We start from the raw sequence: 15,009 nt of genomic DNA on the forward strand, positions 1-15,009 counted from the left end.
TTCCTTCCTTCCTTCCTTTCTTCCTTCCTTCCTTCCTTCCTCTTTCTTTCTTTCTGCCTGTCTCTTTTTTCTTTTTTTTTTTGACACAAGGTCTTGCTTTGTTGCCCAGGCTGGAGTGCAGTGCCATGACCAATGCTCACTGTAGCCTCAGCCTCCCAGGCTCAAGTGATCTTCCTGCTTTGGCCTCCTGTGTAGCTAGGACTACAGGAATGTGCCGTCATGCCTGGCTTTTTAAATATATTTTTTGTAGAGACAAGGTCTCACTATGTTGCCCAGGCTGGCTTTGAACTACTGAGCTCAAGCAATCCTCCTGCCTCAGCCTCTCAAAGTGCTGGGATTATAAGCCTGAGGCACTGTGAAATGCCTACTTTGATGAATCTTACTGATAAAAGCCCATCTATGCATCCATACATTAATACTTGCAAAGCACAGAAAGACATACAACAGGACAACATGCACACATACATCAGTATATATATGACAGCTTCCCTGCACTCAAGAAGCTAGTGTGATCTTTTTTTTAAAAAATGAAACTTATAGGAAAAACTGTAATTCATCTTTGATTTATATAAAAATGTGTCATAATAAAGAAAAGACAGCTCATCCAACTGAGAAGGCATGCAAAAAAAAATCAAAAAGTCCCGAGAAGAATGTGAAATTTGGGAAGGTGATAGACAGTTCTTTGACAAGTGGAAAATGTTCCTCTGAATTCTATAAGAGTGCAATCTCTGGAAGTAGTGATTTAAGGGGGAAGTTGACCTGACTTCTTCAGAACTAACATTCCTCATTCTTTGCCTCTAGATACCGACTCATTGGTTCCTCGTCTGCCACATGCATCGCCTCAGGCAATACTGTCATTTGGGATAATAAAACACCTCTTTGTGAGAGTAAGTTGAAATATCCCTTCCTATTTCTTTTACCGATACATTCTAATTTTTCTCTGGAATAATAAAAATCTTAACCGAATTCTTTCTGTGCAATTTGTCCTTCACATGGCTGAAGACAGCTGGAAGGTTCTCGAATATTCCTCTGGGATTCCTGGCAACTCTTTCCTTAAGTTCTTTCTTATCCTGGGATGTGTCTTTTCTAATTCTGAGGGCATAAGTACATAAAAGCCTTCAAACTTAATTTTAGTTCAATAAATTTGAAATTATGTTGGTTCTACCACCTCCAGTATTATAATCATCCTGTTTGGCAAATCAGTAAAGATTTTTAAAATCGATACTCTTCAAGATTAGTGAAGCTGTGGAAAAACCTGGACTACCATATACCACAAAATCAACAGATCCTCTTGAAAGGCACCATACACCATAAACCTCAGAAGTGGGCATATATTTTAACCTACTTCTTAGAATTGATACTTAGGAAATAAACAAACTTCTTAAAGCAGTTTGGTGTAACCTTTTCATTGTGGCATTATTTATATTAGTTAAAATGTTAGAGTAACCTAAATGTTTTAAATTATGGTTTGGAAATGATCTACTAGAAAGAAAGATGTGTTCAAAATGACCACCATAAAGAATTCCCTAAGAAACATAAAATAACTTTGCAGAATAAAAAAAAAAAGTATACCCATACACCGGCATCTTATTCAGCCATAAAAATGCATAAAGAAGAACTTAAGGACTAGAAAGAAATGTGTTTTATGCGGAAAAAGAATCAGATGAACGGCATGTATAGCAAGATCTCATTTTATTAAAAAGTAGTACAGCTAGGTAGTGGAGGGCCAGTCTGAGGCTGAGAGAAGTACATTGTATAACACCTTACTGTTCTCGCTGCATAACTTGGAGACTTCTTTTCTTTTCTTCTTGGTATTTAAAAATGTTGTTACTTTTACTATAAAGTTTATGACCTTCAGAATCTAAGTTTATGAATGACACTGGTCACATATTTATTGCTGTTTATCCAGTTTAAGAAGTAGTTTTGCTATTTTGTAAAACAAATTGGGAAACTTCCTTCTTATTTGAAATGTGTAATAAGATAACATGGAATTGGAATAAGAATTTTCTTGGAAATATGAAAAAAAGTTATTAGTAAAATAGAGAAAACAAACAAAATAATACACCTATACCTATACTTATACCTGTACCTATACCTATATTCTCTGTTTCTAGTTCTGTAAACTCTCTATATCCAAATGCTGGTAAATGGCTTAAGTCTTCTTGGAGAAGGCTAGGGGAAGATTTATAATACATGCTTTTGACTGTGTAGTATGGTGCTTCCTCAAAAGGATCCAGTCTCCCATCCATTCATGCTGCTCTGAGTCTATAAACTGTTCAAGTCTAGGAATTGTTGATGTACAATGAACGTCTTTTGCAATGATTCAAGTCAGAATTCTATTCACTTGACCTAAATCTCTTCTACTCATACAAATCAAATAACACTTTAGTCGGCTATCCATCTACTTCGGTTTTAGAGACTCCATGATGAGTTAGCCAGTAACAAAGTTCTCTTCAGTCAAATCATTCTGATTGCTGTTTCAACTCTAATACCCATTACGAGAACCCCCATTGTCTGTGACAATTAAGTGCTACCACTTGGGCTCTGCCACCCTGAGGTCCTTCGATCCCCAAGTGAATTCGGAGAACCCAGTTCAATGGCAACAGTTCCCACTATCATTCCCAGCCTACAGAGAATGAGCTGTCACAGAGGATGCTGAAACTTCCCATGTGAATGTATTTCTCAAGCCTCAGGTAAAAGGTCTATCCTCTGAAGCCTCCACTCCTGCACTGTGCCTCACCAACTCTATCCAAGGATGACTTTCAAAGTGGAATGGCTGTTGTTTAACTTCTGCCTGTCAAATATCAGGCTAATTTCTCATGCTGTAACCCCAGTCCAGAACCATACAGAGAAAACTTAATTCCAGATTAGCCTGGTTGACACTTTACCAAACCACCAGATAATTATAATTTTATTTAACTCTTGGTCTTCTCTTTGTTTCCTTCCCTCCTTCCTTTCTGCCTCCCTCCCTCCCTCCCTCCCTTCCTTCCTTCCTTTTCCTTTCTTCTTTACCACACTGGCTAGGACCACCAGTATAACATTGAACTTTGGTAGCAATAGATGCCATCCTTGATTTGTTCCACATCTCAAAGAGAAAGATTAAAACATTTCACCATTAATCTGGTGTTTACTGTAGGCTTTTTGTAGATAACCATTTTTAAATTAAGGACATTCTCATATATTCTTCATTATTAAAAATTTTTGGTCTTTGAATCATGTTGAAGTTTATCAAACACTTTAGTTACATATATCGATGTAACCATATCTGTTTCTTTTTTTTCTGTTAATGTAACAGATTGTTTTGAGTACATTTTTGAAAGGCAAATGATTTTGAATTTTAAGTTTACATTCTTAAAATAAATCAACTTGGTCATAATATTTAATCACTTTTATATATGGCAAATATGCTTTTATAATACATTTTGGATGTTTCTATTAAAGTACAATTCATGTATCATAAAAGTTGCTCTTTTTAAATTACACAATTCAGTGGTGTTCAGTATATTCACACATTTATGTGTTGTGGTCTGAATCTTTGAGTCTACCCCAAACCCATATGTTGAAATCCTTACCCATAAGGTTATGACATGAGGAAGCGAGGCCTTTGGAAGGTGATTAGGTCATGAGAGCAGAGCCCTCACAAATGGGATTAGTGTCCTAATAAAAGAGGCCCAGAAGAGCTCCTTTGCCCCTCCCACCAGGGAGGAAATGCCGAATCTGCCAGAGCATTGGTCGTGAACTCTCCAGCCTCCACAACTATGAGAAATAAATTTCTGTTGTGTACAATACTATAAAACCAGTTTATAGTATTTTGTTATAGCAGCCCAAATAGACTAAAATATTAGGTAACCAGGACCGCTAATTAATTACAGAACACTTTCATCATCCCATTCCTATTTTAGAGATTAGACTGTAATTTTCTTTCTTGTAATGTCCTTACAAGATTTCAAGGACATTATGAAATACTACCAGCTGGCTTTATAAGACTGTCATAAGGTATCAAACTTATGACAGTCTTATAAAGCCAGCTGGTAGTGTTTCATGTATTTGTTTCCTTGGAAGGGTTTATGTAAGATTGGTATTATTTCTTCTTTAAATGTTTGAAAGAATTCACCAGAAACACCCTATGGCCTGGAGTTTACTTTGTTGGGAGGTCTTTTTTTTTTCCAACAATTTTTCCTATACCATGTATATTTTTCGCTTAAGTATAACATATATATAGTAAAGTGCACAAATCTGAATTAGGCAGTTCAGTGAATTTTTACAAAGTAAATGCATCCATGTACATGGCACTCAGATTAAGATATAGAACATCAACAACCCAGAAGCCTTCCTGATGCCCTTTCCCATTTATCTTCCCAAAGTAACCATTATTCTGATTTATAACACTAATAGTTTTGCTGCTTCCTAAATTTTATATTAAAGGAATCAAAAAATAGGTACTCTTGTGTCCAGCTTCTGTTCAGTGTTACATTTGGAAGAGTCAGTTTTGTTGCGGCATGAAGGATTGTTAGGTCTTTTTTATTATTATATTGGATTTCATTGATTATCTTGAGTACATTTTCATATGTTTGTGAAGTGCCTATTCTAAACTTTTGCCTATTATTTACTAGTCTGTCTATTGTTTCATTGCTTTGTAGAAGTTCTTTAAATATCCTCATATTTTCTAATAAATATAACACAAATATTTTCTTTCAGACTATGGTTTTTCTTTTCCCTTCTTAATGACGTCTTTTGTTGAGGAAGTTCTGCATTTTAATAGTATTCAATTTATGGATTTTTTTTTTCAGTTACTGCTTTTTTTATTCTACTTAAGCAATTGAGCCAGGAGAGGTGGCTCACGTCTATAATCCCAGCACTTTGGGAGGCCAAGGCAGGAGGACTGCTTGAAGCAAAGAGTTCGAGACCAGCCTGGGCAACAAAGCGAGACCCTGTCTCTACAAAAATAAAATTAGCTGTACTCAGTGGCACATGCCTGTAGTCCCAGCAACTTGGGAGGATGAGGTCGGAGGATCCCTTGAGCACAGGGGTTCAAGGCTGCAGTGAGTTATGATGGTGCCACTGCACTGCAGCCCAGGTGACAGAGTGGACTATTTCTTATGGATAGTCAATTGATCTAATAACTTTTATTAAAAAGACTATTCCTTGCATACTGCAATGCAATAGCACCATGCCCATAAGTCAGGTGACCTTATATGTTGATCTCATTCCAGAGAGGCTCTATTCCATTGGTTTATTTACCATACATTAGTTGTTATTGTTGTTTTCCATATTATAATGGCAAATAAACTATAGCATTACATTAAGATGTTAATTACTATAGCATTACATTAAGATTTTATATCTAGTGGCATATATATATATATATATATATATTTTTTTTTTTTTTTTAATGGAGGCTTGCTCTGTCACCCAGGCTGGAGTGCAGTGGTGCGATCTTGGCTCTCTGCAAACTCCGCCTCCTGGATGCAAGCAATTCTCCTGCCTCCGCCTCCAAAGTAGCTGGGATTACAGGCACCCACCACTGGGCCCAGCTAATTTTTGTATCTTTAGTGGAGACAGGGTTTCACCATGTTGGCCAGGCTGGTTTTGAACTCCTGACCTCATGATCCACCTGCCTCGGCCTCTCAAAGTGCTGGGATTACAGGGGTGAGCCACTGCACCCGGCTTTTTTGTTTGTTTGTTTCTTTTTGAGATGGAGTCTTGCTCTGTCACCGAGGCGGGAGTGCAGTGGCCAATCTCAGCTCATTACAACCGCCACCTTCTGGGTTCAAGTGAGTCTCCGACCTCAGCTTCCTGAGTAGCTGGGACTATAGGTGCATGCCACCACACCTGTCTAATTTTTGTATTTTCAGTAGAGACGGGTTTTACCATGTTGGCCAGGCTGGTCTCGAGCTCCTGACCTCATGATCTGCCCGCCTCAGCCTCCCAAAGTGCAGGTATTACACACATGAGCCACCACACCTGGCTGGCATATATCTTTTAACTATGTACTTCTTCAAGATTTACTTGGTGATTCTTGGCCCTTTGCATTACCATATAAAATTTAGAATCAGTTGTCAATTTCCACAAAAAGAATCCTTGAATTTGTATTGAGTTTCTTTTGACTCAGTAGATCAATTTGTGGCCATTAACAAATTTACAGTTTTGAAGTTTAAATTTATGAACATGATTTATCCTCCCATTTTTGAAGTCTTCAATTTCTTTTAATAATATTTGTTAATTTATATTATAGAAGTCATGTACATCTTTCATTATCTTTATTCCCATGCATTATTTTTAAAATTTCATTCTCCAATTATTTACTTCTTAGACATGCACCGGTTTCATCCTAGCTCTAGCAGTTTTGTTAAATTTACTTATAAATTGAATAGTTTATCTGTATATTCTTTTGAATTTGCTGTATAATTATGTCATCTATGAATCTGGCAAAGCTTTTAAATCTTTTTCTTTCTTATGTATTTTGTTTATTTCTCTTGCTTTATTGCATTGGCTAGAACCTTCAGCACAATATTGGAGAAAAGAGATGATACAAGGCTTTTAATAGACATCATAAATCATGATGTATGCTATAGTTTTTTGTATGATATCCTTTATTAGATTAAGGAAACTCCCCTTTATTTCTAATTGCTAAAAGATTTATCATAAATGTTCATTCTAATTTATCACTCTGCATGTATTGAGATTATCATGTTTCTTTTTCACTCTGTTAATGTAATATATTACATTGACTGATCTTTAAAAGGCAAACACACTCTGAATTCCTAAAATCAACCTATGTTGCTTGTGATGTGTTGCAGATGATTATCGTATGTGTGCGGTGTGTTTGTGTGTGTGTATGTGTGTGTGTGTGTGTGTGTGTATGTGTGTGTGCAGGATTGCTCATATTTTTAATGCAACACTGTAATATTGATTTAATATTTAAAATCAGTCAAGGTAAACCTCACTTTGATCATTGTATTATCTCTTGAAAATATTGCTTGATTCAATTTCCTAATATTTTGCTTAGAAAATTTGCATTTATGTTCTCAAGAGATCTTGCGTTATAATTTGCTTTTCTTTTAATTGTCCTTATTAGGTTTGGGCATCAAGATTATGCTGGCCTTGTAAAATGTGTTAAAAATTATTTATGTTTTTCTAGTCTCTGGAATAATTTGTGTAACATTAATATTATTTTTCCTTTTATGTTTGGAAAAATTCAGCAAGGAAGCAATCTGCACCTGAGGGGTTTTGTTGTTGTTGTTATAATTCGGTTTTAAATTACTGATTTCGTTTCTTTAACAGCTATAAAACTATTTATTATTTTATATCTTATTGAATTAGTTTGGATAAGTTATATTTTCCAAGGAATTTACTCATTTTATTTAAATTTTCTATGTTATCAACATAATGCTGTTTATTATATCCTCATATTACCTTTGGATGTCTGTAAGTTCTGTAGTGATAACCCCATGTTAATTAATTTCTGATATTGGTAATATCTTTTCGCTTCTTTTTCCTTGATTCATTTTACTGGGGCTTTATCAATTTTACTAAGCTTTTCAAATAAATGACTTTTAACTTTCTCGTTTTGTTCTTTAATGTATGACTATTTTCTTTTTTATTAATTTCTGCTTTATTATCTTTCTTCTACTTTCTTTAAGCTTTGTGTGTTTCTCCGCTCCTAAATTCTTGATATTGATTAGATAATCTGTTTTCAACCTTTATTTTTATAAGATATACATTTTACCTATAAATTTTTCTCTATAACTGTTTTATTTACTTTCCACAATCCTTATATTTTTATTATCACTGTACATAAAAGTTTTTTAATTTCCCTTTTAATGTCTTCTTTGACCCATATGCTATTTAGAAGGACATTGCTTAATTTCTAAATATTTAGATATTTTCTAGTCATTCTTTTATTAATTTAATCATTTGAAACATGGTTTATGGCCTAGAAAATAGATGATTTTGGTAAAATGTTATGTATGCACTTGAAAAGAATGTACAGTTATTTTGTTTCACTCTCTAGAAATGTCATTTAGGAAAATGTGATTTAGAACAGTCTTTTTCACCCCCCTCCACTTGTTCTCTCGGTTATCGGTTAGGTTATTGGTTATCGAGAGGCATGTGTAAAATATCTGTATTAGTTTCTCAGGGCTACTGTAACAAATGATCACAAACTTGGTGGCTTCAAACAAGAAAAACTTACTCCCTTAAGAGTTTGGAGGCCAGAAACCCACAGTTAAGATGTCAACAGGATTGGTTCCATTCGGAAGCTGTTCTGTGCCTGTCTCCGGGCTTCCTTCCAGTGGCTGCTGGCCATCTGTGATGTTCCCTGGCTTGTAGATGCATCATTTCCTTCTCTGCCTCCATCTTCTCATTGCCTTCTCCTCTGTGTGTTTCCTTTGCTCTTCTGTCTCCTATAAAGACACTGGACACGGATTTAGAGGCCACCCTGGCAATCCAGGAGGGTCTCAACTCAAGATCATTAACTTGATTGTATCTACAAAGACTCTCCAAATTGGGTCACGTTCACAGGTTTCAGAGGGTAGGAGACAGATATTTTTTAAGGAGGACAGTGGTTATTCAACCCATTACAATTTCCAACTATAGCTATGAATTTGTCTGTCTTCATCTTTGTTCTAGCAATTTTTACATCATGAATTTTAAACATGTTATTAAATGCATGAAATTTTTGGTTTATTCTATCTTTCTGCTGAATTGACTATTTTTCATAATGAAATTATCTCTCTACCTCTCATAATAATTCTTGCCTTAAAATCTACTTTGTACATTAATATAGCTATATCAGCTTTCTTTCTTGTTTTTATATTATGTATGTTTTAAATCTTTTACTTTCAGCCCTTCTTTGTCTTACATTTAAAGCTTGTATTTTATAAACATTATATAGTAAGGTTTCGTTGCTTTATTCAGTCTTTCTTCCTGCAACCTCCACCTCCCAGATTCAAGCAATCCTCCCACCTCAGCCACCTGAGTAACTGGGATTATAGGCCTGCACCAACATGTCAGGCTAATTTTTGAATTTTTAGTAAAGAGGGGGTTTTGCCATGTTGGCCAGGCTGGTCTCAAACGCCTGACCTCAGGTGATCTGCCCACCTCGGTCACCAAAAGTGCTGGGATTACAGGCATGAACCACTGCGACAGGCCTGTATAACTTTCTTTTTTAATTGTACCTTAGGCTATGGGGTACATGTGTAGATCATGCAGGATTGTTGCATAGCTACATACATGGCAAGGTGGTTTGCTGGCTCCATCCCCTCATCACCCACATCAGGCATTTCTCCCCATGTTCTTTCTCCCCAGCCTCCCCAACCCCACTGTCCCTCCCCTAGATCCACCGCTAACATACCTCTGTGTGTGACGCTCCCCTCCCTGTGTCCACTTGTTCTCACTGTTCGACACCCGCCTATGAGTGAGAACATTCCATATTTGATTTTCTGTTCTTGTGTCAGTTTGCTGAGAATGATGGTTTCTAGATTCATCCATGACCCTACAAAGGACACAAACTCATCGTTTTTTATGGCTGCATAGTATTCCATGGTGTATATGTGCCACATTTTCCTGTCCAGTCTATCATCGATGAGCATTTGGGTTGGTTCCAGGTCTTTGCTATTGTAAACAGTGCCACAGTGAACATACGTGTGCATGTGTCTTTATAATAGGGTGATTTATAATCATTTGGGTATATGTCCAGTAATGGGATTGCTGGGTCAAATGGAATTTCTATTTCTAGATTCTTGAGAAATTGCCACACTGTATTCCACAAGGGCTAAACTAATTTACACTCCCACCAACAGGTCAAAGTGTTCCTATTTCTTCACATCCTCTCCAGCATGTGTTGTCTCCAGATTTATTAATGATCACCATTCCAAATGGCATGAGATGGTATCTCAATGTGGTTTTGATTTGCATTTCTCTAATGACCAGTTATGATGAGCATTTTTTTCATATGTTTGTTGGCCTCATATATGTCTTCTTTGAAAATTGTCTGCTCATATTCTTTGCCCACTTTTGAATGGGTTTGTTTTTTTCTTGTAAATCTGTTTTAGTTCTTTGTAGATTCTGAATATTAAGCCCTTTGTCAGATGGGTAGATTGCAAAAAATTTTTCCCATTCTGTTGGTTACTGGTTCACTCAAACGATTGTTTCTTTTCCTGTACAGGAGCTCTGGAATTTAATCAGATCCCATTTGCCCATTTGGGCTTTTGTTGCCAATGCTTTTGGTGTTTTAGTCATGAAGTCTGTGCCTGTGCCTATGTTCTGAATGGTTTTGCCTAGGTTTTCTTCTAGAATTTTTATGGCGTTAGGTCTCATGTTTAAGTCTTTAATCCAGTTGGGGTTAATTCTAGTGTAAGGTGTGAGCAAGGGGTCCAGTTTCTGCTTTCTGCACATGGTTAGCCAGTTTTCCCAACACTATTTATTAAACAGAGAATCCTTTCTTCATTGCTTGTTTTTGTCAGGTCTGTCAAAGATCAGATGGTTGTAGATGTGTGGCATTGCCTCTGAGGCCTCTGTTCTGTTCTATTGGTCTATATCCCTGTTTTGGTACCAGTACCATGCTGTTTTGATTACTGTAGCCTTGTAGTATAGTTTGAAGTCAGGGAGTGTGATGCCTCCAGCTTTGTTCTTTTTGCTTAGGATTGTCTCAGCTATTCAGGCTCTGTTTTGGTTCCATATGAAGTTTAAGGTGGTTTTTTCCAGTTCTGTGAAGAAGGTCATTGGTAGCTTGATAGGGATAGCATTGAATCTATAAATTACTTTGGACAGTATGGCCATTTTCACAATATTGATTCTTCCTAACCATGAGTATGGAATGTTTTTCCATCTGTTTGTGTCCTCTCTTATTTCCTTGAGTAGTGTTTTGTAGTTCTCCTTGAAGAGGTCCTTTACATCCTTTGTTAGTTGTATTCCTAGGTATTTTATTCTCTTTGTAGCAATTGTGAATGGGAATTTCCTCTTGATTTAGCTCTCTGTTAGTCTGTTATTGGTGTATAGGAATGCTTGTGATTTCTGCGCATCGATTTTGTATCCTGAGAGTTTGCTGAATTTGCTTATCAGTTTAAGGAGATTCTAGGCTGAAACGATGGGGTCTTCTAAATATACAATCATGTCGTCTACAAAAAGGGATATTTTGACTTTCTCCTTTCCTAATTGAATACCCTTTATTTCTTTGTCTTGCCTGATTGCTCTGGCTAGAACTTCCAATACCATATTGAATAGGAGTGGTGAGAGAAGGCATCCTTGTCTAGTGCCCAATTTCAAAGGGAATTCTTCCAGGTTTTGCCCATTCAGTATGATATTGGCTGTGGGTTTGTCATAAATAGGTTTTATTATTTTGAGATACATTCCGTCAATACCTAGTTTATTGAGAGTTTTTAGCATAAAGGGCTGTTGAATTTTGTCAAAAGTCTTCTCTGCATCTATTGGGATAATCATGTGGTTTTTGTCTTTGGTTCTGTTTATGTGGTGGATTACGTTTACATACTTGTGTATGTTGAACCAGCCTTGTATCCCTGGGATGAAGCCTACTTGATCATGATGGATGGATAAGCTTTTTGATGTGCTGTTGCAATTGGTTTGCCAGTATTTTATTGAAGATTTTTGTATCTATGCTCATCACGGATATTGGTCTGAAGTTTTCTTTTTTTGGTTGAGTCTCTAGTGAGTTTTGGTGTCAGAATGATGTTGGTCTCATAGAATTATTTGGGAAGGATTCCCTCTTTTTGTATTGTTTGAAATAGTTTTAGAAGGCATGATACCAGCTCCTCTTTGTACGTCTGGTAGAATCCAGCTGTGAACCCTTCTGGACCTGGACTTTGTTTGGTTGTTAGGCTATTAATTGCTGCCTCAACTTCAGCACTTATTATTGGTCTATTCAGGGTTTCAACTTCTTCCTGGTTTAGGCTTGGGAGGATGCAAGTGTCCAGGAATTTATCCATTTCTTCCAGGTGTACTGGCTTATGAGAATAGAGTTATTTGTAGTAATCTCTGATGGTAGTTTGTATTTCTGTGGAATCAGTGGTGATATCCCCTTTATCAGTTTTTATTGCATCTATTTGATTCTTCTCTTTTCTTTTTTATCAATCTGGCTAGCAGTCTATCTATTTTATTGATCTTTTAAAAAAATCAGCTCCTGGATTTATTGATTTTTTGAATGGTTTTTGTGTCTCTATCTCCTCAGTTCTGCTCTGATCTTAGTTATTTCTTGTCTTCTGCAAGCTTTTGAGTTTTTTTGATCTTACTCCTCTAGCTTTTTCAATTTTGATGATAGGGTGTCAATTTTAGATCTTTCCTGCTTTTTCATGTGGGCATTTATTGCTATAAATTTCCCTCTAGACATTACTTTAAAGGTGTCCCAGAGATTCTGGTACATTGTGTCTTTGTTCTTGTTGGTTTCGAAGAACATCTTTATTTCTGCCTTCATTTCATTGTTTATCCAGTCAACATTCAGGAGCCAGTTGTTCAGTTTCCATGAAGCTGTGCGGTTTCTTAATTCTGAGTTCTAATTTGATTGCATTGTGGTCTGAGAGATTGTTTGTTATGATTTCCAATCTCTTGCATTTGCTGAGGAGTGATTTACTTCCAATTATGTGGTCAATTTTAGAGTAAGTGTGATGTGGTGCTGTGAAGAATGTATATTCTGTGGATTTGGGGTGGAGAGTTCTGTAGATGTCTATTAGGTTTGCTTGGTCCAGATCTGAGTTCCCGTCCTGGATAATCTTGTTAATTTTCTGTCTCGTTGGTCTGTCTAATATTGACAATGGAGTGTTAAAGTCTACCACCATTATTGTGCGGGAGTCTAAGTCTCTTCGTAGGTCATTAAGAACTTGCTTTATGTATCTGGGTGCTCCTGTATTGGGTGCATATATATTTAGGATAGTTAGTTCTTCTTGTTGCATTGATTCTTTTATCATTATGTAATGCCCTTCTTTCTCTTTTGATCTATGTTGGTTTAAAGTCCATTTTATCAGAGACTGGGATTACAACTCCTGCCTTTTTTTTTGCTCTCTATTTGTTTGATAAATCTTCCTCCATCCCTTTATTTTGAGCCTATGCGTGTCCTTGCATGTGGAATAGGTTTTTTGAATACAGCACACAGATTGAGTCTTGACTGTGTATGCAATTTGCTAGTCTGTGTCTTTTGATTGGGGCATTAGGCCATTTACATTTAAGGTTAATATTGTTATGTGTGAACTTTATCCTGCCATTTTGATGTTAGCTATTTGTTTTGCCTGTTAGTTGATGCAGTTTCTTCATTGCACTGATAGTCTATACCATTTTGCACATTTTTGGAGTGGCTGGTACTGGATTTTCCTTTCCCTGTTTAGTACTTCTTTCAGAAGTTCTTGTAAGGCAGGCCTGGTGGTGACAAAATCTCTCAGCAATTGCTTGTTTGTAAAGGATTTTATTTCTCCTTCGCTTAGTTTGGCTGGATATGAAATTCTAGGTTGAAAGTTCTTTTCTTTAAGGTTGTTGAATATTGGCCCCCACTCTCTTCTGGTTTGTAGGGTCTCTGCCAAGAGATCTACTGTGAGTCTCATGGGCTTCCCTTTGTGGGTAACCCAACCTTTCTCTCTGGCTGTGCTTAGCGTTTTTTCCTTCATTTCAACCCTGGTAAATCAGACGATTATGTGCCTTGGGGCTGCTCTTCTCAAGGAATATCTTTGTGGTGGTCTCCCTATTTCCTGGACTTGAATGTTGGCCTGCCTTGCCAGGCTGGGGAAGTTCTCCTGGATAATATCCTGCAGTGTTTTCAAGCTTGGAGTCATTCTCCCCATCACATTCAGGTACACCTATGAAATGTAGATTAGGTCTTTTCACATAATCCCATATTTCCTGGAGGCTTTATTTCTTGTCACTCTTTTTTCTATAATCTTGCCTTCTGTTTTTATTTCATTGAGTTGATCTTCAATCTCTGATATCCTTTCTTCTGTTTTGTCGATTTGGCTACGGAAACTTGTGTATGCTTCACGAAGTTCTTGTGCTGTGTTTTCCAGCTCCATTAAGTTGTTTATATTCTTCTCTAAGCTGATTCTTCTGGTTAGCATTTCATCTAACATTTTTTCAAGGTTCTTTCTTTGAATTGGGTTAGAACATGTTCTTTTAGCTCAGAGAAGTTTGTTATTACCCGCCTTCTGAAACCTGCTTCTGTCAAATCATCAGACTCAATCTCCATCCAGCTTTGTTCACTTGCTGGTGAGGAGTCATGATCCCTTGGAGGAGGAGAGGCGTTCTGGTTTTTGGTGTTTTCATCCTTTTTGCACTGGTTTCTTCCCATCTTCATGGATTTATCTACATGTGGTCTTTGTAGTTGGTGACTTTCAGATGAGGTCTCTGAGTGGACATCCCTTTTGTTGATATCATAGCTATTTCTTTCTGTTTTTTAGTTTTCCTTCTAATGGTAAGGCCCCTCTGCTGCAGGACTGCTGGAGGTCCACTCCAGATCCTGCTTGCCTGGGAATAACCCACAGGGGCTGCAGAACAGTAAAGATTGCTGCCAGTTTCTTCTCCTGTTTTCTTTGTCCCAGAACGGTATCTGCCAGATGTCAGCCAGAGCTCTCCTTTATGAGATGCCTCTAGATCTATGGGGATCGGAGAGCCACTTGAGGAGATAGTCTATCCCTTATCAGAGCTCAAGTGCTGTGCTGGGAGATCCGTTATTCCATTCAGAGCTGCTGGGCAGGTATGTTTAAGTCTGCTGCAGTGGAACTCATAACTGCCTCTTTTCCCAGGTGCTCTGTCCTGGGAAGGTGGGGCTTTATTTATAAGTTCCTGATGTGCTACTGCCTTTTTTCAGAGATGCCCTGACCAGCAAGGAGTTAGCCTAATCACAGTCTGCCAGCAGAGGCATTACTGAGCTGCCACGGGCTCTTCCCAGCTGCTGTGTAAACTTCCTTGTGGTTTTGTTTACAGAGGCACAGTTAGAACTGCCTCGGTAATGGTGGACTGCCTCAGTAATTGTGGACTGCCTTTGTAACTGAGGACTGCCTCAGTAATTGTGGA

At 37.3% G+C, this 15,009-nt stretch overlaps 1 protein-coding gene across 4 annotated transcripts in view; it reads left to right on the plus strand.

The window, feature by feature from the left end:
* CR1L (complement C3b/C4b receptor 1 like) overlaps positions 1-15,009 on the plus strand; it is a 77,643-nt gene that overhangs the window by 32,634 nt on the left and 30,000 nt on the right. For 3 of the 4 annotated variants that reach the window (XM_032272226.1, XM_032272225.1, XM_032272227.1), the window contains one exon: positions 802-887. The exons of the other annotated variant lie outside the window; for it this stretch is intronic. In XM_032272226.1, coding sequence (XP_032128117.1) covers positions 802-887 — 86 coding nt within the window. The remainder of the gene's footprint in view (positions 1-801; positions 888-15,009) is intronic. 4 annotated transcript variants of the gene reach the window in all.

The sequence above is a fragment of the Sapajus apella genome, unplaced genomic scaffold (assembly GCF_009761245.1).
Source record: "Sapajus apella isolate SASKATOON/1434 unplaced genomic scaffold, GSC_monkey_1.0 scaffold341, whole genome shotgun sequence".
NCBI lineage: Eukaryota > Metazoa > Chordata > Mammalia > Primates > Cebidae > Sapajus > Sapajus apella.